Source organism: Cervus canadensis, chromosome 1 (genome assembly GCF_019320065.1).
Source record: "Cervus canadensis isolate Bull #8, Minnesota chromosome 1, ASM1932006v1, whole genome shotgun sequence".
Taxonomy (NCBI): domain Eukaryota; kingdom Metazoa; phylum Chordata; class Mammalia; order Artiodactyla; family Cervidae; genus Cervus; species Cervus canadensis.
Genome location: NC_057386.1, coordinates 36,374,146 through 36,395,932, shown reverse-complemented (window position 1 = coordinate 36,395,932; position 21,787 = coordinate 36,374,146). Strand labels below are relative to the sequence as shown.

Genomic DNA, 21,787 nt, shown 5'->3' with positions numbered 1-21,787 from the left:
GGCTTTTTAGTTCCTCTTCACTCTCTACCATAAGGGTGGTGTCATCTGCATATCTGAGGTTATTGATATTTCTCCTGGCAATCTTGATTCCAGCTTGTGCTTCCTCCAGCCCAGTGTTTCTCATGATGTACTCTGCATATAAGTTAAATAAGCAGGGTGACAATATACAGCCTTGACGAACTCCTTTTCCTATTTGGAACCAGTCTGTTGTTCCATGTCCAGTTCTAACTGTTGCTTCCTGACCTGCATACAGGTTTCTCAAGAGGCAGGTCAGGTGGTCTGGTATTCCCATCTCTTTCAGAATTTTCCACAGTTTATTGTGATCCATACAGTTGAAGGCTTTGGCGTAGTCAATAAAGCAGAAATAGATGTTTTTCTGGAACTCTCTTGCTTTTTTGATGATCCAGCGGATACTGGCAATTTGATCTCTGGTTCCTCTGCCTTTTCTAAAACCAGCTTGAACATCTGGAAGTTCACGGTTCATGTATTGCTGAAGCCTGGGCAGACCATACGACCCAGCAATCCTACTGCTGGGCATACACCCCAAGGAAACCAGAATTGAATGAGACGTGTGTACCCCAATGTTCATCGCAGCACTGTTTACAATAGCCAGGACATGGAAGCAACCTAGATGCCCATCGACAGATGAATGGATAAGAAAGCTGTGGTATGTATACACAATGGATTGTTACTCAGCTATTAAAAAGAATGCATTTTAATCAGTTCTGATGAGGTGGATGAAACTGGAGCCTATTATACAGAATGAAGTAAGTCAGAAAGAAAAACACCAATTCAGTATATTAATGCATACATATGGAATTTTGGAAGATGGTAATGATGACCCTGTATGTGAGATAGCAAAAGAGACACAGAGATAAAGAACAGACTCTTGGACTCTGTGGGAGGAGATGAGGATGGGATGATTTGAGAGGATAGCATTGAAACATGTATATTACCATTTATGAAATAGTTCACCAGTCCAGGTTCAATGCATGGGACAGAGCACATAGGGCTGGTGTACTGGGACGACCCTGAGGGATGAAATGGGGAGGGAGGTGGGAGGGGGATTCAGGATGGGGAACACATGTACACCCATGGCTGATTTATGGCATGGCATAAATGTATGGCAAAAACCGCTACAATATTTTAAGTAATTAGCCTCCAATTAAAGTAGATAAAGAAATTTAAATAAAAGAAGTATGGCAGGGAAGAAGTCAATCCTAAAGGAAATCAGTCCTGAATATTCACTGGAAGGATTGATGCTGAAGCTAAAGCTCCAATACATTGGCCACCTCATTTGAAGAACTGACTCATTGGAAAAGACCCTGATGCTGGGAAAGATTGAAGGTGGGAGGAGAAGGGGACAACAGAGGATGAGATGGTTGGATGGCATCACCGACTCGATGGACATGGGTCTGAGTAAGCTCCGGGAGTTGGTGATGGACAGGGAAGCCTGGCGTGCTGCAGTCCATGGGGTCGCAAAGAGTCGGACACGACTGAGTGACTGAACTGAACTGAACTGAGAAGAAGTTGCTGGAATGACTAGAAGTTGCACATTGTCCATGTTATATGTTTATGCCTATTATTATTTTGTTGATAATCTGTATAAAGTATTATAAAATTTGTCCAAGATATTTTAATGCCAAGAAAACAGTTGATTTTGTGTATGTGAATGTCCTTATTTAATAGAAGTAACTTAGTAAGCAAACGTTTGTTGGTGCTGATGTTGCAGACAGTTGGAGAAATGCATGGAAGCAACCAGAGTGGACTCTCAGAGTTCCTCCTCCTGGAGATCTCAGAGAATCCTGAGCAGCAGCGGGTCCTGTTTCGGATGTTCTTGTCCATGCACCTGGTCACAGTGGTGGGAAATGTGCTCATCATTCTGGCCATTGGCTCTGACTCCCTCCTGCACACTCCCATGTACTTCTTCCTGGCCAACCTCTCCTTCACAGACCTCTTCTGAGAAGAGGTTTGTGTTGTCACCAACACAATCCCCAAGATGCTGATACACCTTCAGTCTCAGAACAAAGTCATCTCATATGCGGGGTTTCTGACTCAGCTCTACTTCTTGGTCTGCTTCGTGACTCTGGACAACCTCATCCTGGCCATTATGGCATATGACGACTATGTGGCCATCTGCTGTCCCCTCTATTACAACACGGCCATGAGCCCTCGGTTCTGCATTTCACTCCTCACCTTGTGTTGGGCACTCTCTGTCCTCTCTGTCCTCATCCACACCCTCCTTATGACCAAGGTGACTTTCTTTGGGTCCCGGAAGATCCACTACATTGTCTGTGAGATGTACATCCTACTGAGGCTCACCTGTTCCTGATGTGACATTCACATCAGCCACACAGTGTTGATTGTCACAAGCTGCTTCATCTTCTTCACCCCTTTGGGGTTTGTGATCACCTCCTATGTCCGGATTGTCAGAGCTATCCTCCAAATACCTTCAGTGTCTGGGAAACACAAAGCTTTCTCCACCTATGCTTCCCACTTGGCTCTGGTCTCCCTCCTCTGTGGGACACTTGGTATGGTGTATCTATAGCTCCTCAAAACCTACTCCATGAAGGACTCAGTAGCCACAGTGATGTACACTGTGGTGACCCCCATGGTGAAGCCTTTCACCTACAGCTTGAGAACAAGGCCGTACATGGGGCGCTGGGAAGACTCCTCTTAGGGAAAGCCTTTCAGAGGTTGACATGAGGTAATCTGGGCATTGAAGTGGAGATTGCTTGATGTACAGGGCATTATCCTATGGAGGATGCAGGAGTGATGAGGACACACTTGTTTAGTCATTAAGTCATGTCTGACCCTTTTACGACCCCATGGACTGTAGCCTACCAGGCTCCTCTGTCCATGGGATTTGCCAGGCAAGAATACTGGAGTGGATTGCTGTTTCCTTCTCCAGGGAATCTTCCCGACCCAGGGACTGAACCGGAGTCTCCTGCACTGGCAGGTGGATTCTTTATCACTGAGCCACCTGGGAAGCCCTATGAGAGCATAGATCCAGCTCAAAATGAGCTCATACCTCTGTGATGAAGAAAATACACCTATGTGTAACCAGTGTCCCCAGACCTCATCAACCTTGGCAATAAATAAGGTCATGCTAACACTAATACTAAAATTTTGCAGGATCAAAGTCTTCAACTTATCTGACCACAGGACCACAGCACCACCATCCCAGTCTTTCATAATATACCCAGCTGTGGCCTGGAGAGGGGGCTCTCTAGCACACTCTTGGTCTTGACCTCTGTCATGCTCTAGGACCTGCTGCCTGTGAGCCATTTGGAGACACCTGCATTACCCCCACTGCAGGTGCCCTGGGTGAGGCTACCCATTCCCTGGGCTCTGCGTTTCACTTCTCGTCTTGTGTTGGGCGCTCTCTGTCCTCTGTGGCCTCATCCACACCCTCGTCAACCACATGAGTGTTGCTCTCTCAGACCTGAAAGCAATACTGACTGTGGCTTTCTCCTGTTTTCCTTTTCCCTGTGGAAAGACCTCATCCCTGAGCAGCCCACCCTATCTTGGGTTATGCCAGCTCCTCACTCCATGGTCCCACCTCTCCTGCTTGCAAACACTCTACCCTGCACTCAAAGCAAAATGTTCAAGCATGATCAACACATGTTCATGGACAGGATTGGTGGTGGAAGCAGAAGTGGAGGAGGTAATTGTGAGACCCTATCCCTACTTAGGTTCCACCAGCCTAGTGTCAAGTGCAATGGATACAAAAGGAGAGGTTACTGATGAGAAGATGAGTCCCTGGGCTCCAGCAGTGTGAAAGAGGGAGCAATCCTTTACAGATGAATCAGCAGAGCCAACACTGACCTAGACTTTGAGAGACAGGGAGAGTTGAATTGATCTGAAGTTCAGTTCGTTCCACTGATAATGACTGAATGCCTGTTAGTGGCTTAGACTGTTTTACAGACATGAATCAGGAGCTCATAAAGGACCAAGGAGGGAGGCTACCGTAATTCTGTGTCTGAAGGCAGTGGTTATGCTCTGGGCATGAGGGTTGGGGAGACAGAGGAGGAAGACTCGCCTGGCTTGTTAGTGATGGTGAATTCAGGGAGAGCTTCCTTGAGATGGTGAAAGCTGAGCTAAGAATTAAGGCATGTGGATGAAATTACTAGGAAAAGTGAGTAGAGCAAGGCAAGGTAAGATCACGGGGTGAGTGGTATGGGGGGAGTATTTGTGCTTGCAGCAGAGAGCCAAGCTCTCACACCCTGTGATGTAGCAGAGCCAGTCCGGAGGAAGAAAGACTCCTCTTCTTTCCTGGCAAGGACTCATCCAGTGAAAATCCAGAGGTCCTTTGCTGACCACAGCCCTCTTAACTTCCCTTTTCCCTCTATGTAAGCTGCGAGGTCTTTTCTCTAGTTGCAGCGAGTGAGAGCTACTCTCCGTCTCAGTGCCCGGGCTTCTCATTGTGGTGGCTTCTCTTGTGGGGCACAGGCTCTAGGGCATGTGGACTTCAGCAGTTGGGGCTTGTGGGCTCAGTAGCGGCAGTTCCCAGGTTCTAGAGCAAATGCCCAATAGTTGTGGCGCATGGACTTAGTTGCTCTGTGGCATATGGGATCTTCCTGAACCAAGGATTGAACCAGTGTTTCCTGCATTGGCAGGCAGGTGCATTACCACTGAGCCACCCGGGAAGCCCCCCTCCTTGGTTGAGAGCTCCACCAGGTTTCCAGTCTCCTACCTGGATCCCAAATCCCCACAAAGTCACTTTTGTCTGCATGTGTGTGTGTGTGCTCACTCAATCGAGTCCAGCTGTTTGTAGCCCCATGGACTGTAGCCCACCAGGCTCCTCTGTCCATGGAATTCTCCAGACAAGAATACTACAGTGGGTTGCCATTTCCTCCTCCAGGGGATCTTCCTGACCCAGGGACTGAACCCACATCTCTTGTGTCTCTTGCACTGGCAGGTGGATTCTTTACCACCTGGGAAGCCCACTTTTGTCTGCATGAAGTGAGGTGAAAGTTGCTCAGTTGTGTCCAGCTTTTGCGACCCCATGAACTCTATAGTCCATGGAATTCTCTAAGCCAGAATACTGGAGTGGGTGGCCTTTCCCATCTCCAGATCTTCCCAACCCAGGGATCAAACCCAGGTCTCCCGCATTGCGGGTAGATTATTTACCAGCTGAGCCACAAGGGAAGCCCAGGAAGCCCAAGAATACTGCGGTGGGTAGCCTATCCCTTTTCCAGTGGATCTTCCTGACCCAGGAATTGAACCTGGGTTTCCTGCATTGCAGGCAGATTCTTTACCAACTGAGCTATCAGGGAAGCAGTACATTTGTCTGCATATGGCTGCTAAATGGTTGTTGCTTTTTTCCATTGTATATCCTTGCCTCCTTTGTCAAAGATAAGGTGTCCATAAGTTCGTGGATTTATCTCTGGGCTTTCTATTCTGTTCCTTTGATCTTTATTTCTGTCTTTGTGCCAGTACCATACTGTCTTGATGACTGTGGCTTTGTAGTATAGTCTGAAGTCAGGCAGGTTGATTCCTCCAGTTCCATTCTTCTTTCTCAAGATTACTTTGGCTATTCGAGGTTTTTTGTATTCCATACAAATTGTGAAATTCTTTGGTCTAGTTCTGTGAAAAATACCGTTGGTAGCTTGATAGGGATTGCATTGAATCTATAGATTGCTTTGGGTAGTATAACCATTTTGACAATATTGATTCTTGCCAGTCCATGAGCTTTAACAAGTGGTGGCTTCGGGAAAAGCTTGTCAACCACTTTGTAAAAGAATGAAACTAGAACACTTTCTAAACACATACCAAAAGTCAAACTCAAGAGTGGATTAAAGATCTAACTGTAAAGACCAGAACTATAAAAACTCCTAGAGGAGAACATAGGCAAAGACACTCTCTGAACATAATCAAAACAGCAAGAATCCTCTTATGACCAACCTCCCAGAATATTGGAAATAAAAAGCAAATAAACAATGGACCTAATGAAACTATAAAAAGCTTTTGCACAACAAAGGAAACTATAAGTAAGGTGAAAAAACAGCCCTCAGATTGGGAGAAAATAATAGCAAATGAAGCAACAGACAAAGGATTAATCTCAAAAATAGACAAGCAACTCCTGAAGCTCAATTCCAGAAAAATAAATGACCCAATCAAAAAATGGGCCAAAGAACTAAACAGACATTTCTCCAAAGAAGACATACAGATGGCTAAAAAACACATGAAAAGATGCTCAACATCACTCATTATCAGAGAAATGCAAATCAAAACCACAATGAGGTACCATTACACACCAGTCAGGATGGCTGCTACCCAAAAGTCTACAAGCAATAAATGCTGGAGAGGGTGTGGAGAAAAGGGAACCCTCTTACACTGTTGGTGGGAATGCAAACTAGTACAGCCACTATGGAAAACAGTGTGGAGATTTCTTAAAAAACTGGAAATAGAACTGCCATATGACCCAGCAATCCCACTTCTGGGCATACACACTGAGGAAACCAGATCTGAAAGAGACACGTGCACCCCAATGTTCATCGCAGCACTGTTTATAATAGCCAGGACATGGAAGCAACCTAGATGCCCATCAGCAGATGAATGGATAAGGAAGCTGTGGTACATATACACCATGGAATATTACTCAACCATTAAAAAGAATTCATTTGAATCAGTTCTAATGAGATGGATGAAACTGGAGCCCATTATACAGAGTGAAGTAAGCCAGAAAGATAAAGAACATTACAACATACTAACACATATATATGGAATTTAGAAAGATGGTAATGATAACCATATATCCCAAAACAGAAAAAGAGACAACAGAAGCTACAGAAACAGACTTTGAACTTGTGGGAGAAGGTGAGGGTGGGATTTTTGAAAAGCAAACAGCATGTATACTATCTATGGTGAAACAGATCACCAGCCCAGGCTGGATGCATGAGACAAGTGCTCGGGCCTGGTGCACTGGGAAGACCGAGAGGAATCGGGTGGAGAGGGAGGTGGGAGGGGGGATCGGGATGGGGAATACGTGTAAATCTATGGCTGATTCATATCAATGTATGACAAAACCCACTGAAAAAAAAAATAAATAAAGGAAAAATAAATAAATAAAAAAAGAAAAAAAATGGTTGTTGCTGAGGGCACACAAGCAGAGGACCTCCTATTTGCTTTCTTTCTCATTCTTTCTGTATGGTTCTTTTCTCACTTTGAGGAAGGAAGGCACCACATTTTAAGAGACCCAAGGGTCAAGGAGCTGAAGGCAGCCTCCAACCTCAGGCCAGTGAGGTCCTGAGGCCCTTAACCCCTAGCCTGCAAGGAACTGAGTCCTACCAGTGACCATGTGAATGAATGTGAAAGCTTTCCCTTCCTCAGTCAGGCCTGGAGACAGTTATACCACTGGCTGATGGCTTGATCGTAGCCTTGCGAGAGGACTCAGGTCAAGTATTTTTGATGAAATTTAGCATCCATATTGAGAAGTTCTGTAAATTTAAAATATATACGATTCTAAGGACAGTATGAAAAAGAAGAATGTAAAATATCTCATTTATAATTTCATAATATTGATTATATTTGAGATAGTAATGTTTTAGATATATGAATAAGAGAAAATATATCACTTAAATTATTTCACTTGCTTATTTTTGCTTTAAAATGGTCCCTGCTACAGACTCAGAAACAGTCTTGTCCCCATGAGGCTTCTAGAAAATTTAAAATTATGTATATGGCTCAGATTAAGTTTCTGTTGCATGGCTCTGGATGATATCCTCTTCCTCCAAAAACTATTTATTTTTGCATCTATTAGGCACTAAGATTAGATCACTTTTGTTCAGTCTGGACCTGACCTGACCCAGGGACTGAACCCACATCCCTTGTGTCTCTTGCACTGGCAGGTGGATTCTTCACCACCTGAGAAGCCCACTTTTGTCTGCATGAAGTGAGGTGAAAGTTGCTCAGTTGTGTCCAGGTCTTTGCGACCCCATGGACTCTATAGTCCATGGAATTCTCTAAGCCAGAATACTGGAGTGGGTGGCTTTTCCCATCTCCAGATCTTCCCAACCCAGGGATCCCAACCCTGAAACTCAAATTTGAGTTTCACTGTTTATGAAGGTTGGCCAGTTATGATTTCCTAACAAACAATCCAGTGGAAAAGAGGGCAAAAGCTGTCAAAATGCACTTCTAAAAGAAGAAATACAACTGGCCACTTAATATCTGAGAAGATATCCAACTGCAGTTTTAACTGGAATTAAAGATCCAAATACAAATACTGCTGTTTCTCAACCTTCAGTTTGTAGAAATTAAAGATATTTACTTATAACAACCCTTTATGAAAGGGAAGTGGTAAGCAGACACCGTCATAACTTAGTGGATGTACAAATTAGTGCTAAGTGCTCATGGGGTAGATAGAGTGGTGGAAGTGGTGGTGGAAAAGCTCTCAAAATGTTTTCTGGGTTCATCCTCAGGAAAAAGTTCACCTAGAAAATTATATCAAAGGTCATTTAATGTGGAGAACCCTGGAGAGATGACCTCGTCCCAGTTCTTTATGGTATACGTAGAAACACGTCCAGCCATAGAGAAGCACTTTCTAAGGTCACAGAGCAGTGGTTACAGCCCACACTCATGGTTGTCATTCTCAAGAATTTTTCCCTTTGAGAGAAGCTCATTCTCTTTAATGCCAAAGTGTCTGGAGACTCAAGAGTATCAGGAAAGACTGATTTCATCTGTGTTCCTTAGACTGTATCACCAGGAGCTACACCCAAAAGCAGGGAGGCTGATGACTTTGATGGCCCAGTGGGGTTATGGAGGATGAAGCCTCAGCACACACATCTCCCCTCCATCTTCTCCATCTGTCAGTCCTACCCTCTGTCCTTCTAGGATCATCTCCTAGCCAGAGGAAGCAGAAGAGGAATACCTAAACTGCCTTGTATCATTACACCTTCATCAAAACTTAAACTTTTGGAAGGGTGGGGCCCAACAGTAACATCAAAGGTGCTAATATTCCATGGCCACATGCTAATAGGAAGTGATTCTGTAGGTGAATTTTATTCTCATCTCCCCTCCTATTCAATCTTCATTTTCTCTACACCCGTCCTTGACCTCATCAGCATTCCTTAGGCATCTAGTTTCATACCCTTAATTCTCTCATCCTTTCTCACCTCCCATCCTCTCATGTCCTTTTCCTAATTTCCATTTTCCCTTCTTACTTCTTTTGCTCACCATCCTGTCCCATCCCTCCACATATCCTCATTTTCATCTTCAGTCCTCCATTCCCAAGCCTTTCTTACTTCTCACTCTCATGCCTTTTCTTCCCATCTTTATCTCAGCCTGTCCTTTCAGTTTCTTGACTCCAAAAGAGATTACAAAGAAGACAAGCTCCAGGTGTAGCCATGGACAGTATTGGAAGTGATAGAGTCGAGAAACATCAGAATTACCAGGACAGGGTAGGCAGCCTTTCCAAGGGAGGATGAAAAAAGGTTACAAATCAATAATGGATGAAATGAATGCTGCATGAACATCAAGTTGAGGAAATTCTCTAGGTTAGAGCTGTACTGATGCATTAGGAAAAAGTTAAAGGTGTCACTCCTAGGGACTACCTTTATGGATATTTTTTGAGCTAGGAGGTTTGAGAGAGAAAAGTAAGACTTTTGAGAAGGTTATTTTGGATATTCTACATGGAAAATTCTAAGGAAATCATAGTAAAAGTGCCTCTTTCAAAGACTTTATCATTTATATGAGGAAGAAGACATTAAATAAGAAAGATAGTAGAAGATGGAGATAGAAATGTTCCTTTTTTGATCTTAAGATATATCATGGATGCTTTAATATAGTTTTTATTTAGTGGGCTCGTTCTTTTTCTAGACCCAACCTGTGCTCTAGATATACTCTGGGATTCCTGTGTGGTTGTGAAAATAAGGAAGTGATTTTCTGAGAGGCAAAAGGCAAATAATAAAGTAGAATAATCCTTGGCACTGAACCCACAATTTAGGACACCATTCTGCACCCTGATCTAGAGGGAATCTCACATCCCCACCAGAAGAAAACTTGATATTATTGGTTACTTAGGCTGTGGTTAACCAAATAACCCTTCCCTGTAGGACATTTCTACCCAAGACCTACCAGACTACCAAGTCCTCAACTCTACATGGAAAGTGAGCACAGCCAAAAGCAAGGTAGCAGCTTGCCCTGGAAACTTTCACTAACTTCATATCCCCCTGTTGTGTTTGTTTTTTCTCTACTGCACATATCGCCATGTGATCTACCATATAGGATGCTTGTTTATACCCGATGAATGCTGTCTCTCTTCATTAGAATGTGAGTTGCGTGAGTGCTCAGACTTCTACTTTGTTCATCAGTGCCCAAGAAGAGTGTCTAGGTCACAGAAGAATTCAATAAATATCTGTTGTATAAATAAATGAATGAATTCTGTAGGGTTTCTTTGCAGAACAAGCACACAACACAAATCATCAGGCAGCAGAGCTAGGAAAATGGTTGTGAAACATTTTTCCAGGTTAATGCCCTCATGGGAAATTTCCCCCAACCCAGAAAAGGCAGGAAAGGAGGGACCCTATCACCCCTCATGTCAGTGACCACCTCCCTACAAGTACCCGCCACAGGGCACCCTGAACATCAGGGTTTCTAAGGCTGTAGATAAGTGGGTTCAACATGGGATTGATAACTGTGTTGAAAACTCCAACGCCCTTATCCTTGTCTGAAGCCTCCTCTGAACCCAGGCGCATGTAGTTGAAGATACCGGTCCCATAGAAGAGGCAGACCACAGTAAGGTGGGAGCCACACGTGGAGAAGGCTTTCTTCCTGCCCTCCACTGAGCGGATTTGTAGAACTGCAGCTGCCACATGGATGTAGGAGATGATGATGAGAACCACAGGTGTACCTGCCATTATGAAACCCACGCCAAAGAGCAGCAGCTCATTGAGCTGAGTGCTGGAGCAGGAGAGCTGGAAGAGCTGTGGGAGGTCACAGTAGAAGTGATTGACCTCGTTGGGACCACAGAAGTTAAGGGTGGTTAGGGCAATCGTGTGGGTCAGTGCATTGGTGATGGCACAAGCCCAGGACACAGCCACCAGTATCCTCTGGACCGTCTGGCTCATGCGGGTGCTGTAGGTGAGGGGTCGGCAGATGGCCAAGAATCGATCATAGGCCATGGCTGTCAACAGGAAGCAGTCCATCCCAGCCAGAAGGTGGAAGAAGAAGAGCTGGGAGAGGCAGGCTGCATAGGGAATTGTGCGCTTGTGGGACAGGAGATGACCCAACATGGCAGGAACAGTGACGGTGATGCACCCAATGTCCAGCACTGATAGGTTCCCCAGGAAGAAGTACATGGGGGTGTGGAGTTTGGGTTCCACCAAGATGGCTGCCAGGATGCTGAGGTTGCCCCCGACAGTGACCAAGTAGGCAAAGAGGAAGAGTACAAAGACCATAGGCTGGAGATTTTCTGGTTCCACTAAGCCCAGTAGAATGAATTCAGTTACAGCTGTCCTGTTGGTTCTAGCTTCTGGCTGCATGAGTCTCTGTAAAGAAATGTCACAGGAGTGGAAGTTTCAGTCTACTTAATGTACTTATTCAACATGAATATCTTAAACCATATGTGTTCAAAGCCCCATGGTAAGTTCCTAGCTGCCCAGGTGATGTTTTTCCCACTCCCTAGGGTCACTTACACTTCCCTGGTGGCTCAGATGGTAAAGCATCTGCCTACAATGCGGGAGACCCGGGTTCAATCCCTGGGTCGGGAAGATCTCCTGGAGAAGGAAATGGCAACCCACTCCAGTATTCTTGCCTGGAAAAGCCCATGGATGGAGGAACCTGGTAGGCTACAGTCTGTGGGTTCACAAAGAGTAGGACATGACTGAGCAACTTCACAGGGTCACTTACACCTCACTCCCTGACTTCCTTCATCCCTCCATGTCTTTACCTTAGTCTTGACTGAGATGCCCCAAACCACCAGAACTTTGTCCCTCCCATCTTTTCCCAGCTGAAAAATGTTAGAATACTTTGGAAAATAAATTCAGATAAAAGCAAACTTCCTCTTTGAATGCAGTGAGACTAAAATGGAATTTCCCCAATTTACTCTTGAGGGATCAGCCCAAACCAAAAAACAGATTTCAAAATAGAAAAATTAATGGTATTTGCAGAGAAATATCTAGAAAGCATTTGAAAACACAGCCTAGGTTCTAAAACTTCTAGAAATAATGACGATCAAGCCAAGGTATGGCAAGAGTCAGAAAGAAGATACCATGATTGTGGCTATCAGGTACTCCAGGCCTTTCTCCAAGGTGGGGGGCATAGTCCAAAGAATAAAATTAAAAATCTTTATGTCACTAAATTGCTAGTATTATTTGCTAGTATTGTTGCTAATTAAGCCCTTACATGAGACTCTGAATAATGGCTTATTTTAAAATAATTTATTCTTTTCATAGTATCTGCTATTTGCCTCTGGAATCAAAATTTTAAGCATGACCTGTGGATTGGTTGCTACTAGATGCAGTTAGTTTTCTGCATAGCAAAACCACCCATCGTCCACTTGCCCTTGTTTTAGGCATGGTAGACTGGCCAGTAGCTCTAATGGCATGTGTGCATGCTCTGTACTGTCCAACTCTTTGTGACCTCTTGAATTGTAGCCTGCCAGGCTCCTCTGTCCATGGGATTCCCCAAGCAAGAATACTATACCTATTATGCAGGTGCATAATAGAGAACCAGATTGAGCTAAGTCTTTCAGATCTTATAATAAACTCTTGATAAAAAAAAAATCCATGTCTCTCTATTGCCCATTGAATAAGCAGAGCCAGGGCTTCCCTAAGAGTAACATTGTCTGCCTGCATAGAATGCACTGGACCAGAGGCTGCAAAGTAAGAACAGAAGGGAAAGGGTGATGAGAGCCTGAGCTTGGGTGAAAATTGGAAACAGTCATCTCTAAGATATCCTTAAAATTCTGAGATCACACGATCAGTGAGGTATGGGGATCATCTTCAGGCCTGATCATCATTGATGAAATTGATAATTGATAAATACAGATAGGCAAATCACTGAATGGAGAGTAGTTCTTTTCATATTTTATATTAAGGAGCAATGACCTGCAATGAAAACCTGCTGTTTTCACTTTGGAATCCATTTTGACCCAAGCATTGATTGTAACCCTGTGGTTTTCTAACCTCCTTTCACATGCTGTTTTCTGTACCGGTGATTTCCTTCCAACTCCACATGCCCAGGTATTTCAAGAGTTGACTGCAATGCTGACTTCTGAATGAATCCTTGGAAACTTCTCCATCTCAAAAGGAGCTCTGTCTCTTCTAAACATCCACTACACATTATTTTATTGAACTTATTACAGTTTCCCTTCTAGCTAAGTCATTTTTCTATAGAGTATGTCTCCCCTACTTCTCTGTAAGCTACTTGAGGACAAAAATATTAATACATGTTTGAGTCAGTTTTGCAGTAACAGTACTTAACACAGTACTTCCTTTATGGTAGTGTAAGGCGAGCAGAAGTAACGCAGCTTAGATTAGGAGTAGGCCTTCCTACTTGGTAAGATTATCAGGCCACCTGGATACAACCAATTAGCCAATTAGGACCAATTAGCTTTCACTTAATACTGACCGCTGGTTGCCAATTAGGAAATTAGGAACGGAGCGGAAACCCCCAGGAAAGTTCCCCCCGCGCAAAAGTATTGACCAATGAAATTGCTTTGCAAACGTGTAACCAATCCGCTTCTCACCCTATAAATTTGTGTAACAGCTTGGGCTCGGGGCTCTCTGACTCGCACCACTGCGTTGGTTGCGGGCGGAGAGTCCTGGCTCGAGTCAGTAATAAACTTCCCTTCCTGCGAGTTGCATTGTCTTGGAGGCCTTCTCTCTTCCCACTCGGGGATCCGGACATCGGGCATAACAGTAGATACTCAATATTTTTAAATAAATAAATGGATGGGTCAAGTGTTCATAGGATTTCAGAGAAAGAAAAGATCAGTTTGAGCTAGAGTTATCATGGAAGAGTCTCTGGTCGTATTGGAATCTGGGCTAGAATTTTGTGTGTGTGCTTAGTCGCTCAGTTGTGTCTGACTCATCATGACCCCGTGGACTGCAGCCCACCAGGCTCCTCTGTCCATGGGATTCTCCAGGCCAGAATTTTATGAACTAGTCTAGTATAGTTTAAGGAAGTTCCAGGGCCAGGTGCATGTGCAAGGACTACTGATTTCTTTGGTTTTGATGGGACAAGCAGATAGAAATCTATCTTGACATGTTCCTTGTCATGTAAACCACTCAACTAGGCACTTAGGAGTGCTGTACCTTACAGACAAGCAAGTTATGGGCAGGGGTAGAAGAGCAACAGAACAGCTGCTGCCAACCCTCAGTTGGCTGGAGATGCAGCTTGTTTCAACTCTGTGGGATTCTGGGACGAACTCAGATCTTCCAGAGACATCTAGAGTGCCTGATAGGTATCATGCCCATCACTGAGGATTACCACTCTCAGGGCTTCATAATGAGCCTCAGTTTCTCCCTACTGAGCCATGACAACCTCCTACTCTGGAATTCCACCCAACTCCTCCAAGATTCCAGTGATGAAACAGTTCAGCAAGACCTCTGACTGGAGTCAAGTTTCTAGCTACCCGATGAAGTGCATCCTGGGCAGCAAACTGGACTCAGTGAATCCCCTTAATACTTACTCCTTAGAGTTGCAGGGGCTTCCGTGGTAGCTCAGCTGGTAAAGAATCTGCCTGCAATGCAGGAGACCCCAGTTGGATTCCTGGGTTGGGAAGATCCCCTAGAGAAGGGATAGGCTACCTGTTCCAGTATTCTTGGGCTTGCCTGGTGGCTCAGATGGTAAAGAATCTGCCTGCAATGCGGGAGACCTGGGTTTGATCCCTGGGTTGGGAATATCACCTGGAGGAGGGAATGGCAACCCACTCCACTATTCTTGCCTGGAGAATCCCCATGGACAGAGGAGCCTGGCAGACTATAATCTCTGGGGTCACAAAGAGAAGGACACCACTGAGTGACTAAGCACAGCACAGCACAGCACAAGTGTTGCAGAGAGCGGGCTTCATCCAAGAGAAGGAGATGCGGACAAAAGGGCCCAGAAAAGGAGCCAGGATCTTTGGGTTACAGTCTCAGATCTTCTAAAAGGGCTCCCCACTTCAGGGGCATCAGTTGCACCAAATGTAAAGTCAGGTTTGAGCTGATGGCAGCAGAAGCCCCGTTTCTGTTTTGTAAGAGCTGAGGAAGGACCTATGAGTACTCACCTGGCACAGGCACAGACACCAGAGAGTGTTTTCAGGAGACGATGAGGCGCTCTGCAGACCTAGTTATCCACCCCAAATCCAGGAAGGGGCTTTGTATAAGGAAATGAGGGAAATCGTAGGACTGTCTTCTCTATGGTATCATCCCCTGGTGGCCTCAGAAATTAGCCCTCTCAGGAAAGCAGAGACAAATGGGGGAGAGAGACAAGTTGTTTTATAAACAACTCAAGCTCTTCATAAATATAGCAGCAATACCTCATACCTTCTCATATTTAAACTTTCCTTAAAAAAAAAATAGGTTATCTCTAGCCTTGGCTTTATGGCAGGTCATTAAGTCAGGTGATATATAGTCCACTAATGGTGGGGTTGCTGAGGTCTGCAGGACTTGTCCATATTCTCCAAGTCACCCAGGAAGTTAGAGGTGTAATTGGGACTAGATCTGGGTTTCCTGAAGGAGCGGTTTTCTTTCTCAGATGTCAGCCCCAGGCAGGGCCTATAAGCAGAGAGCAGCTAATTTCTAGACTTGCTTTGGACCTGGGGATGTGGAGGAAGCCCCAGCAGAGAGGAAGAGGGAGAAGCTTTCTTCAAATCCAGTTTCCTCATGAGTCCTCAAGAATGTGGGACTTCCTCCCTTAGAGCCTCATTAGTGGGGCCTCCGGGACTGTGTCTTGGGGATCCTGTAATGATTTTGGAAGTGCTGGTAAAAGAGGTATGTTGAGGGACTTCCCTGGTAGTTCACAGGTAAAGAATCCTCTTGCCAATGCAGGGGGCATGGCTTCAGTCCCTGGTTGGGAAAGATCCCGCATGCCGAGGAGCAGCTGAGCCCTTATGCCACAACTATTGAGCCTGTGCTCTAGAGTCTGGGAGCCACAACTCCTGAGCCCACGTGTTGCAGCTACTGAAGCCTGCACACCCTGGAGCCCATGCTCCACAAGAGAAGCCAGAGCAAGGAGAAGCCTGCTTACTGCTGCCAGAGAGGAGCTCCCATTCACCGCAACCAGAGAAAGCCTGTGCATAGTAACGAAGAACCAGCACAGTCAAAAGTAAATAAATAAAATTATTTTTTTTTAGTTTGACCTACTTAAAAAAAACAAAAAGGGACGTATGTTGAGCTTGAAGGACTGCTGGTAAGGTCTCAGCATACTCTGAGAAAGGAAGTACCATTTATGTCCAAAAAGAAATAGCTTACTCATTAACAATAGTTCCCATACCTGGCTGTGGTAGGGCCCCAAAGATATGCAGGTATTAATCCCTGAAATCAACTTTAAATCATGTAAAAGGGACTTTGTAGGTGTGATTGTTAGGGGTCTTCATCTGGAGAGATTATCCTGGATTATCCAAGTGGGCCCTATGTGATGTGTAATCATACAGTCCTTTTACGAGAATGGTGGAGAGATATTTGACTACAGAAATGAAAAAGGCAATGTGGGGACTTCCCTGGCAGTCCAGTGATTAAGATGCCGAGCTTCCATTGCAGGGGGTGCAGTTTTGAATCCTGCACCAAAAAAAGAAAAAAGAAAAAGACAATGTGATGATGGACATGGAGACTGGAGTGATGTGGCCACAAGCCAAGGAATGCCAGAAGCCACCTGAAACTGGAGAAGACATGGAATAGATTTCCCCTGGAGCCTCCCAAGAGAACTCTTCCTGCTGACATCCTGAAGCTAGCCCTGTAGGACTCATTTTTGACTTTTGGTCTCCAGGACCCTGAGAAGATACATTTCTGTTATTTTCAGTCACTAGAGTTGTGGTACTTTGTTACAGCAGCAACAGGAAGTGAATATACTGGCCAATATATCCTGGCAGGAACTGGAATTTCCTCCAGTTTATAGAGGAGCAGTGTGGGAGTGGATCATGAGGGCCCAAGAAGTGGGGTAGAACATAAGGCTGAACAGGGAGAGTTCATTGACACGGGCTCCTCACCTGTCATGATTCAGGATTTAACATCCAGGCAAGGGTGCCTGGGGGCTGGTTGTAATAGACTGCTGAGGTATTGGTTATAGGGCCTCTTCAAGATCTGGCAGATGGGGACTTGCCTGGTGGTCCAGTGGTTAAGGCTCCACGCACCCAGTGCAGGGGGGCTGGGTTTGATCCCTGGTCAGGGATCTAGATCTCACATGCTGCCATTAAGAGTCCGCATGCCATGACTAAAGATCCTGAATGCCACACCAAAGACCTGGGGCAGCCAACTAACTAAATAAATAAATAAATAAGCAAAAATAATTTTTTTTTTTTTTTAAGATCCATCAGACCCAGTTTGGCTGGCCTGCATGTGGGAAGGTGTCTTCCTCCAGGTCTCTGGGTTGGCAAAAGTGTTCCTAGTCTATGGTTTCAAGGAGCAGAAGCTGGGTTATGGAGTCACCTCAAAATCTGCAGTCAGACAGAAGTCAGTGGGCCTGTCTCTCAGGGCACAGAAGACTGTGTTTTCTGAAGGGTCCCTGGACAAGCAGGTGTGTTCTTGACCTATGCCTACAAGGTGCTGGAGCCAAGTTACAGGACTGTGTTGTCTGCAGTCAGACCAAGGTTGGACAGTGTGTCTTAGGGGCGTGGATGGGCATCACTTGCCTGGTGCCTGGGTGGGCAGGGCTGACAGCTGAGAGGGGCTAGGAGTGGGCCATGGGCCACTTCAGCATCCAGAGCCTAGGGCACAAGTGGGCCTGACTAATGCTGGGTTTCTTGACGGATGTTGTTGGTGACAGAATCAAGGCCAAGAGGGGCTGTAGCTGAATACACAGCTGAATACACAGTTTCCAGGCCTGTATCCAGAACTCCTGTGTGCAAGTCTGCCAGCTGGGCACAGTCTTGTCTTCTCAAAATAGCCCTCTTTGGACTTGACTCCACTGGGGTCTCATAATCTCTTACCTAGATCCCAAAGCTCCCACAAAGGCAGTTTTTGCCCAAATTGTTGTTTATAAGGGAGGAATATGAGTGAGGGAAACTCTTCTTTTCTGCTGTTATATATTTGTAATATCAGGCTTCCCTGGTGGCATAGTGGAAAAGAATCCACCTGCCAATGAAGGAGATGTGAGTTCAATCCTTGGGTCAGTAAGATCCCCTGGAAAAGGAAATGGCAACCCACTCCAGTATTCTTGCCTGGGAAATCCCATGAACAGAGGAGCCTGGCACATGGGATCTTCCAAAACCAGGGATCGAACCTGTGTCTCCTGCAATGGCAGGTGGATTCTTCACTTCTGAGACACCAGGGAAGCCCTATTCCTTTTAAAGAATAGGGTTGTTGTGGGAATGATGTAAAAGAGTGATAATGGCATTCTGTATTGTTTAAACCTTTACAACATGATATATTACATCCTTTGGGTTGGTCAAAATGTTCATTTGAGTTTTTCCTTAACAACATATGGAAACAAACAAACTTATTGGCCAACCAGTGTGATACATTTTTAAGTAGCAAAGATGACCAGTTTGTAATAAAAAAGAAGAGACAAGTTCCAAAGGAAAGGAAATCTCCCAATTGTTAAAGAAACCTTATGTTCATAAATGCTGGCAACATGTGTCTTTGGTTATCCTTTATGATGCTGAACCAGCTGATGCAGTCCACCCAGGGATGATGTCACACAGAATTATCCCTTGATGTGACTTGAGATGAATGTTCAATTGGGAAAAAGGCCAGAGGCACAGGAATTCCGGGGAGTAAACAACTAGCTCTGTTTTGCAACTAACTCTGTTGCTTGCTATAGGTAGAAGAAGTGATGGTGGAATTTGTTGTGTTTCTTCAGGGTTAACAGTGAGACAGTCTTCCTGTTCATTCCAAATCAGAGGACATTAGAGGTGAAAGAATATTGACCATTATCTTGGGCCTCTGTCAAGTTCAGACCCAGGGGAAGTAAAGGACCCAATCAAGGTCAGGAACACTGCAGATGAGAGGAGCCTGTTGGGCTACAGTCCATGGGGTCACAAAGAGTCGAACACGATTGAGCATACATGCAATATCTGCATCTTGCCTTCTCAAATCCTTTTGCTTGCAATTATGTTTCTCCCTGTTCCTCATTTTTCATCTTCATTTCCCACAAACTCTCTGCCTCCATCTAATCTTGTTTTGCTTCCTTCCCTCCTGTCCTTTCAGTCCCTTCATCCCCATAAAGTATCATGAGAAGCCAATCGTGCAGGTGTAGGTCAAAGGGCAGTTTTAGGGAAATTAGTCAGAAAACAGCAGTGGCACAGTAGAGAAGCCAGGAATGGGCAATTAATCTAAAAGTGACCCTAGTGGACTTCTTTGGTGGTCCAGTGGTTAAGGCTCCAGACTTCCAATGCAGGGGGTGTGGGTTCCATCCCTGGTCAGGGAATTAAGATCCCACCTGCCACATGGTGTGGCCAAAAAATAAAAGGGGCTCTAGAAGGAAAATATAGCTAGATAATGACAGGACTAAAGACTAGTAGCACATATCGCCATGTGACTTGTATTTACAGAAACAGATTGTCTTAGCTAGGAGGTTTGGGAATGAGAGTGAGAATTCAGAGGGGAATTTCATGTTGATTATTCTGTTTTTTTAAATATTTAAATAACATTTAGGGCATAATCCTTTCAAAAGATTTGAAACATATATAGATACGTGAGGAAATTTCATCCTTGTATTTTGAGAATGATCATATTTGTTAAAGTTTTGAAACTAAAAAGAAATTTTTAAGTTGTAAAAATTTTCACAGAGGTGTCATGCTTTCCCGAGTTACTCAAGAATACATGACCATACAGTTTCCCATCCGTTCCCTCTATATCCTGTGGTATTGATATCTTGTGTGATAGGAGAGGACTGAGCTGCTTTTTTTGGCTTGTAGAAACCTGATGGGAGAAATAGAGTCATCCTGATCTCTAGACCTATGTTTTGTAAAAGATTAACCATTCCTGAACTTGAAAAAGTCATGTGACCACCTGGGAAGTTACTGGGATATTCTTGCTATAAGCAACGGAAGAGTTATTCCTTATGAGATATGCACCTGAAGGCATTCAAGGCTTCCTGGGTTTTACTTCCACCCAGAAAAGGAGCGTACAGTGACTTAAGTTGTAATTTGTCAAGGAGACTGACTTGGCAGAACCTACCTGTCCATTGCCTATATTGGGTAGGGCTCCTATGGATATTATCCCCTACCAAAAAAAAAAAAAATCCAAAAGCTCAGGGAGATAGAGAAGGTTCTGGACCATTTGTCCCAATTACTGGCCCCAGAGAATTATTCCTTTAGTCCAAAAAGAGAAAGGGAGAAATTGACAGAAGACCTCATCACGCCAGTGACCACCTCCCCTTGATCACCCACCAGAGGGCACCCTGAACGTCAGGGTTCCTGAGACTGTAGATGATTGGATTCAGCATGGGATTGGCTACAGTGTTAAAAATTCCAACAGCTTTATCCTTATCTGAAAGCTTGGCTGAACCTAGTCGCATGTAGTTAAAGATACCTGAACCATAGAATATGGCAACCACAGTGAGATGGGAGCCACACGTGGAGAAGGCTTTCTTCCTGCCCTCCACTGAGCGAATTCGTAGAACCGCAACAGCTACATGGATGTAGGAGGTGACAACAAGAGCCAGGGGGGTACCTGCCATTATGAACCCCACGCCAAAGAGCAGCAGCTCGTTGAGCTGGGTGCTGGAGCAGGAGAGCTGGAAGAGCTGCGGGAGGTCACAGTAGAAGTGGTTGATCACATTGGGACCACAGAAGTTGAGTGTGGATATGGCTACAGTGTGGGTCAGTGCATTTGAGAAGGCACAAGCCCAGGACACAGCCACCAGCACCCTCTGGACCGTCTGGCTCATGCGGGTGCTGTAGGTGAGGGGTCGGCAGATGGCCAGGAATCGGTCATAGGCCATGGCTGTCAACAAGAAGCAGTCCACCCCAACCAGGAGGTGGAAGAAGAAGAGCTGTGAGAGGCAGGCTGCATAGGGAACTGTGCGCTTGTGGGACAAGAGATGACCCAACATCGAGGGAACGGTGACGGTGATGCACCCAATGTCCAGCACTGATAGGTTCCCCAGGAAGAAGTACATGGGGGTGTGGAGTTTGGGCTCTACCAAGATGGCTGCCAGGATGCTGAGGTTGCCCCCGACAGTGACTAGGTAGGCAAAGAGGAAGAGTACAAAGACAACTGGTCGTAGCCCTGGCGTCTCCACCAAACCCAGCAGGATGAACTCAGTAACAGCTGTTCCATTGGCCTCAGGTTGTGTCCGCATTAGTTCCTGCAAGGGAATATCCAAGGAGATAAGGAATAATTCCTCTCAATATATTAAAATGAGGAAATAGACTTCTTTCTATGTCCTGAGCCCTCTACTAAGTTCTCCCTTTCCAAGTAAGGACTTTCCCACCATCCAGTCCACACCACACTGGTTAACTCACTACATCTGCTACAACATTCTCAGCCACATGGGAATCCTTTCACCATGTAAACATATATCAAATGATCATGTTATACTTTGACAGTTTTACTTGTTAATTACACCTGTATTAGGCTAAAAAAATAACATTTTATAAGCTTAAAAAAACTGAGAAGTCAAGGAATAGACTGAAACTAATATAGGAATTTAGTATATAATTCAAGCAGCATCTTAAAGGAATGGGAAAAAGTATTATTCA

The 21,787-nt window shown here is 44.9% G+C and overlaps 2 protein-coding genes and 1 pseudogene across 2 annotated transcripts; 1 reads left to right on the top strand and 2 right to left on the bottom strand.

Moving 5' to 3' along the window:
• The first annotated feature begins 1,705 nt into the window (after positions 1-1,705).
• Positions 1,706-2,706, top strand: LOC122447709 (annotated as a pseudogene).
• A 7,758-nt stretch (positions 2,707-10,464) lies between these two features.
• Positions 10,465-11,534, bottom strand: LOC122447613 (olfactory receptor 3A2). The gene has a single exon (XM_043478340.1). It carries the CDS (start codon positions 11,481-11,483, stop codon positions 10,536-10,538), a length of 948 nt encoding a protein of 315 aa, XP_043334275.1. The 5' UTR covers positions 11,484-11,534; the 3' UTR covers positions 10,465-10,535.
• Positions 11,535-20,439: 8,905 nt separating this feature from the next.
• Positions 20,440-21,387, bottom strand: LOC122447541 (olfactory receptor 3A1). The gene has a single exon (XM_043478247.1). It carries the CDS (start codon positions 21,385-21,387, stop codon positions 20,440-20,442), a length of 948 nt encoding a protein of 315 aa, XP_043334182.1.
• Positions 21,388-21,787: the final 400 nt, after the last annotated feature.

Coding starts and splice junctions, on each gene's coding strand:
- LOC122447613 (XM_043478340.1), bottom strand. CDS start 11,483: ATGCAGCCAGAAGCTAGAACCAACAGGACAGCTGTAACTGAATTCATT.
- LOC122447541 (XM_043478247.1), bottom strand. CDS start 21,387: ATGCGGACACAACCTGAGGCCAATGGAACAGCTGTTACTGAGTTCATC.